The sequence below is a fragment of the Echinops telfairi genome, unplaced genomic scaffold (assembly GCF_000313985.2).
Source record: "Echinops telfairi isolate 266 unplaced genomic scaffold, ASM31398v2 ScPeMD7_7425;HRSCAF=8463, whole genome shotgun sequence".
In the NCBI taxonomy this organism is placed as follows: domain Eukaryota; kingdom Metazoa; phylum Chordata; class Mammalia; order Afrosoricida; family Tenrecidae; genus Echinops; species Echinops telfairi.
In genome coordinates this window covers 8,382,778-8,389,389 of record NW_022111325.1, presented here as the reverse complement: position 1 = coordinate 8,389,389, position 6,612 = coordinate 8,382,778, and the positions used below count along the sequence as shown (strand labels likewise).

At 43.8% G+C, this 6,612-nt stretch overlaps 2 protein-coding genes across 3 annotated transcripts in view; both read left to right on the top strand.

Annotated features, from left to right (window-relative positions):
- Positions 1–236: 236 nt before the first annotated feature.
- The window catches only part of CD244 (CD244 molecule), a 66,797-nt gene continuing 60,421 nt past the window's right edge, over positions 237–6,612 (top strand). For both annotated transcript variants that reach the window (XM_045298458.1, XM_045298457.1), the window contains exon 1: positions 237–346. In XM_045298458.1, coding sequence (XP_045154393.1) covers positions 286–346 — 61 coding nt within the window. In that variant the 5' untranslated portion in view covers positions 237–285. The remainder of the gene's footprint in view (positions 347–6,612) is intronic.
- LOC101653210 (RNA-binding protein 3-like) lies at positions 3,332–4,097 on the top strand. The gene has a single exon (XM_045298459.1). It carries the CDS (start codon positions 3,388–3,390, stop codon positions 3,856–3,858), a length of 471 nt encoding a protein of 156 aa, XP_045154394.1. The 5' UTR covers positions 3,332–3,387; the 3' UTR covers positions 3,859–4,097.

Here is a 6,612-nt window from a genome sequence, read left to right as displayed (position 1 = left end):
GCAGCTGGTTTTGTGAGTCATTGTGATCTCTGAGTACCGCCCACCAGAGCTAACTTCAAAAGCGCAGTTTGTAGGAACTATTAAACTAGGTCCATGACTGGGACTTTTTCTCAGCCCCGTCAGCCCACAGGAGATAAGAATAGACCCAGTTGAGGAAACTGTGGCTGGACAGCCAACGAGGCACGCCACTCCCCATCTCCCTCCGCTGCTAGGTCGCTGCAGAGCCTGAGCACAAGACTGCCTTTCGGGAGAGAGGATTGGCCCTGACTCTTCAGTCCTGTGGGCATGTTGGGGCGATCACTCATGCTCACATGCCTCCTGCTCCTCCTGGGACATAGGGGCCAAGGTAAGGAGGATCAGCTGGCATGGGGCAGGGGTCATCATGGACTAGGGGCTGTGCTTCTCAGGGAGACAAACCGTAGTCCTTTCCAGAGTCACTGGAAATTGTGGTTCTGAGAGGTCCGGACACTGAGTCTGACGGGACAAGTTGGCAGTGCACAGGGAGGTCCTTGAGAGGCACATCAACCTGCCCCCAGCTCTCTGTGGCCTTGGCATGGAGAGTCCTTTCTCTGGACTCCGTTGCTCTTTCTGTGTAGTGGGTGGCGGAAGGGAGGGGGACCTGAAATGTGAGGAAAACGAAGGCAACCTGCTTGCCTGACTGCGGTGCAATCATAGAGGCAGAGAGAAGCGGTCCTTGTGCTTGGTTTCTGTGGGAAGTTTGTGTCTAGAGCTTATCGACAGAGAGGTCCTCTAAGGATGGAGGGGGAGACCAGTGACCAGGACAGAAGTTTACCCAACCTCCTTCTGAAACCCAGAGACCACAGAATCCTGGGGATTATTCGGGAAATGTTGGCCTGGGAGATGGGGGGAAAAAGAGACACTATTCAGAAGCCACACAACAAGCCAAATTGTCTGCTCGGTAGAAAACCCTCATATTTACTTGTAGGGAGGGAGGTGGGTCCCAGCTGAGGGCTGCTCTCCTTTTTCTCCCTCCCTGGAGTTCAAGGGGCTCTGGGACTCAGATCTTGTGTCTTATCTATGTGGGCGACATTGTGGGTGGAGATGGAAGCAAGATAATCTTGGACAATCTAGATACAAAGAGAGGAAACAGGCACAGGTTGGTGTTGGCTCGGGGCCTGTTAGAAGCCCAATGTGAATTAAAAAATCTTATCTCTGGGAACTTCAGAATGCTTTCTGACGTTTTTTTCCTGATTCATGATCTAATCAAGATCATATCTTACATGTCATTGTCATGCTTCTTTCATCACTTTTAAGTTCTAACTATTCTAAGTTCTAACTATTCCTGAGCTTTCTTTGTCTTTCATGACACTGGTCTTTTTAAGAGCACAAGCCAATTTCTTTTAAGGAGGCCTCTCAATCTGAGCTTGTTTGAGATTTCTGCCTGATGATTCAGGTTATCCATGTATGACAGGACCATAAAAATCAGTGCTGTGTTTTCTCAATGCAACTTTATTTATGGAAGACTTTAGCTAATATGCATAATATATATGTAAGATGGAGTTCATGGCTGATGCAAACAGTTGAGTGTTAGACTGCTAACCAAAACATTGGTGGCTCAAACACACTGGGGGGTGCCTGCGAAGAAAGGCCTGGCAATTTATTTCCAAAGGTCACAGGCATTGAAATCTCTGTGGAGCACAGTTCTATTCTGACACGTAGATTTACCATGAGTCAGAATCAGCTTGATGGCGACACTCTTTATTTTTTAATATAACCAAGAAGATATTCATGTCACTCTGACTTTGAGCAGCCTTTTCAAGACTTGTCGTTTCACACAGAGGAAAGGGCACACATTTTACAATGGCCTATGTAATATGGGGGTACTGTCAGGTAAGCATTAAACTGCTAACTGCAAGGTTGATGACTCAACCTATCAGCTGCTTCTTAGGAGAAAGATGAGCTATCTGCTCCTGAAAAGATTTACAAAGTCTCAGGAACCCTATCTAAGGCATGAACTTGATGGCAATGGATTTTGGGGATTTATGATCTCCCTGGTGCGCTGTTGCGTCAGTGTTGGACTGCTAACTGTAAGATTGGTGGTTCAAATCTGCCAGCTGTTTCAAGGAAGACAAATGAGACTTTCTTTCCGCTTCCGTAAAGACGTAGATCCTTGGAAATCATATGTAAGGTCGATTTGAGTCAGAACCAACTCCATGGCAGTGGTTTGGTTTTTGGTTTATGTGATGAACATATCCTTCCAATGATCTCTCTGACCACCTCCTTTTTTCCCTGAGTTTCAGGCTCGCTAGTCCTCCTGCCAGTTCCAATTCAGGGCACTGCGATCACAGTGCCCTCTACCTGGGATGCTGTTTGCCTGGTTAGCCATATGATTTTCTTCCTCACTCCCTCAGGGTTTTGCTCAAGTACCAACTTTTCAGTAATGTCTCTCTCATGAAAAAAATGTTAGTTTCTTAACTCTTTTTTAACTTCCTCATTTCTTAATATTTCCTCCATAGCATTTGTCTCCGTTTTATAGATTATGTGAAGGAAAATGGCATTTTTCCAAAATTTTTTGAAACCTCCTTGTCTCTTTTACTCATCTTCTGTTCTCAGCTTCCTCCTCACCTCGCTAGAATGCAAACTTCTTGGGTGCCGGGCTTTTGTCTGTGTCCTCTCTGCCTGCTACAAGTGGACCCCCAATATGTACTTCTTTATTGAATGAACGAGTGAATATTTTGAATGGTCGATAAAATCTTTCAGCTTTTCAATTCACGGCTTGATTTTTTTCTTGTGTTCTTTCAGGTTAAGATATGCTAAGCATGTTCTTTCTTCCTTTTCCCCAACTCTTGGTCTGTTCACATTTCATTGTAATATTTGGCTTTGTTTTCTTGAGCTGCCCTTTTAAATTTCCTATCCAGCTCGTTGACTTCATCATTTCTTTCATTTGCCTGAGTTACAATGAAGAGCACAATTGAGATTTCTTTCCTGTCTGTTTAATGACCGTTTGCTTTCTTCATGAATAATGCTCTTGATGTCTCCCCACAGCTCATTAGGTCCTCTGTTCTTAGTGTTCAATGCATTAAATCTGTTCTTGAGATATCCTTGAAATTCATGTGGGATAGATTCAAGGTCATGGTTTGGCTTTGATGGACTTGTTTGAAATTTCTCCAGCTTTAACCTGAACTTACATATGAGCAGTACATGGTCTACTCCACAGTCACCCCCTGGCTTGGTTTTAGCTGCTGATGTTGAACTTCTGCAATTGTTTCTTCCCACTTTTATAGTTAATTTGATTTCTGTATTATATTTGGAGAAATTCACGTTGTTTCTGTTGTTGAAAAAAGATAATTTCGCTCATTCTCGCTGGTCTTCGGCGCTAGCTGTTGTTGCTCTAGCCGTTCCGTCCCAGGACCCAAATTCACTGCCATGTCTTCTGAAGAAGGGAAACTCTTCGTGGGAGGTCTTAACTTCAACACCGATGAGCAGGCGTTGGAAGATCACTTCAGCAGCTTTGGGCCTATCTCTGAGGTGGTGGTCGTCAAGGATCGGGAGACTCAACGATCCCGGGGATTTGGTTTTATCACCTTCACCAATCCAGAACATGCTTCAGATGCCATGCGAGCCATGAATGGAGAGTCCCTGGATGGTCGCCAGATTTGTGTGGATCACGCGGGCAAGTCTGCCCGGGGGACCCGAGGGGGTGCCTTTGGTGCCCATGGGCGTGGTCGCAGCTACTCCAGAGGTGGTGGGGACCAGGGCTATGGGAGCAGCAGGTATGACAGTCGACCTGGAGGATACGGATATGGATACGGAAGATCCAGAGACTATAGTGGCAGAAGCCAGGGTGGTTATGACCGCTATTCTGGAGGAAATTATAGAGATAATTACGACAACTGAGATGAGGCATGCACATAATGTAGATACACAAGGAATAAAAATTCTTCTGAACCAGGATCGTCCTTCCAGATGGCTGTATTTATAAAAGATTTTTGGAGCTGCACTGAAACATCTTTGTTTTAGTACATCAACTTCTATTTTTGAATTAAGCTCCCAGGGTAGCCTGTTAAAAGACCTTTTAGTAAATGCCATATGTTTTTAAAACTTTTTTCTCCCATTTAAAGACAAATTCTGCGACATTTGTAGAGTCTGGGTATTTTTCCTTTGACCAGTTCTCTAGTTTGGGCATTCAGGATTATTCTGGCAAACAATTTCCGCCAGCCGATTTTCCCCCCCTTTTAATTATTGAGTATCTATAGGAACATTTTAAAAGTTTTGTACACAATGTTTCTTTTTCATGGTTAGAAATTTCCGAATGTACCTACAAGAAATCTGCATCGATAATGATTACTTAGAGGTGTTTTTTTACTCTACATTGAAATCACCACCCTGATTATATAGAAGAGCTTAAAAATGTTTGTGAATGTCAATTTTTTTTTTTAATACTGGAAGAAAAAATATTCTGTTGTGTTTCATGTAGTGTTTAGGATGTCCTTCATGGAGCCGATTAAAAAGATGAAATCTGAAAAAAAAAGAAAAAAGATAATTTCTATGAACAAGTCTGTGGTAGTCACCAAATCTGGGGTCAATTTAAGGATTAAGAGTAGGGGTGTAGTCCTGGCTGTCAGTCTGGAGATAGCCAATGAGACTTCTGTGGGCATGGCCTTCTCCTGAGAATTCTGGGAAATCTGATACTTCCTCCTTGGAGGCAGAAGACACCTCTCTCTCTCTCTGTTACTCCCTGGGAGACATTGCAGAAGACAAGCCACATGGACGCAACCAGACCTCGGAAGCCGGAGAAGCCACAGAGAGACTCCTGCCAGCGCTGAGATGTTTCTAATGACACTGGATCCAAAGACTTCTACCCACTGGCCTGTGATCTACCGCATTCGGCGTCATTGCGTGTGTTTCGTGAGTCTGAGGAGGAGTTTGTGGATTGATATCGGGAATATGGGCTAGTATCGAACCTAATGGATTTGATCTGGACTAGGCTGGGATGTTTTCTCAATGTTCAGTTGCTCTTGTATATAAATATCTTATATTCATATGTGTGTCCATGGATTTGTTTCTCTAGTCTACCCCGACTAACACAAAGTCATTTATTGGTCTTGCAAAATTTTATCATATTATCCCCAGCTTAGTTTTTATCACCAAGATAACATTTTCCCACTAGTGTTCCTTCCTGTTTCCAACTTTGGCATTCCAATTGCCAATAATTATCAAAGCATCTTGATTGTTTGTGTGATTAGTTTCTAACTGAAGATGTTAGTAGAATTCTTCAATTTCTGCATCACTGGCTTTTGTGGTTGGTGCATGCGTTAGTCTGGGTAGACTAGAGAAACAAAATTCATAGACACTCATATTTTATGGGAGTTTTATTTAAGGGTAAGTGTACATTCAGAAAGTATCCCAACCCAGTGCTGTCCAAGCCATAAGTCTGACATTAGCCTATATGCCCGACACTGACCTATAAAGTCCTCCTCAATCTCACAAAACACACACAATGATGCCGACTGCAGGAGGAAAGCCGAATCAGTGAGTGTGTAAGCATCTGAGCATTGGCAGGGGTCTCTGTGGCTTCTCCAGCGCTCAGGGCTGCATCAGGGTAAGTCCATGTGGCCTCACCTCAGCTATGTCTCGCAGAAAGTGAGCCTTGCCAGCTGAGGCAGAGAACTAGCTAAGGCAGCTGTACACTGGTCCAACCATCAGAGAACAAGAGACCAGAAAGGCGAGGCTCACTGAGCCATTTATCTCTGCCTTTCAATTAAACTGCCCTCCAATGAATCCCACGTGTTCATCGGCCAGGTTGGCACAGTAAACCTTAACTGTCACAGTGCATACATTTGAATAACAGTTGTATTGATTGGATTTCCTTGAATTTGGATGTATATAATTCTATCACAGACTGCATCACACTGTAAGACTGATTTTGAAGGGTCCCTTTTGACTGTGAATGCCATGCCATTCCTCTTGATTGTGTTATTCCAGGCAGTAAATTATATGATTTTCTGATTCAAAAATGACCAATGCCAGTTCATTTCAGATCACTAATGCCAAGAATATCAATACTTATGCATTCCATTTCATTTTGACCGCTTCCAATTTTTCTAGACTCATACATACTTTTCACATTCCAAGTTCTAATTGTTAGTAGATATTTGCAGCTGTTTCTTCTTGCTTTGAATTTCACCCCATCAACCAATGAAGATCCTGAACATTCCATTCCCATCGGCTGCATTCTACTCCTGTCACCATGGTTGACAATACCTGAGGAAGTAGCTCCTCCTCAGTCACATGTTGAGTCCCTTCTGACCCACGGGGCCCATCCTCTGGCCCGAGCTCAGACAATGCTCTGCTTCCGTTCATTAGCCCTTCAGAATCTGCATTAGGCTGGTTTCACTAGAGAAACAAATCAGAGACACTCACATCTATGTAAGAAAGAGCTTTATATCAAGAAGTAATTGTATATCAGGTGTGGGATACAAAAAGACTGTTCCCCTGCTTGACTCCCCCAAATGTATATGTCAGACCTAGGACACTGCTTGCAACTAATGGTAAATGATTGTCAAGTTACCTCCCTGAAGACTCCAGGCATCCAGAGCAAGCAGACACCATTGTTTCTCCCAGGATAGGTGGGGCTCACTCCCTGCTGTT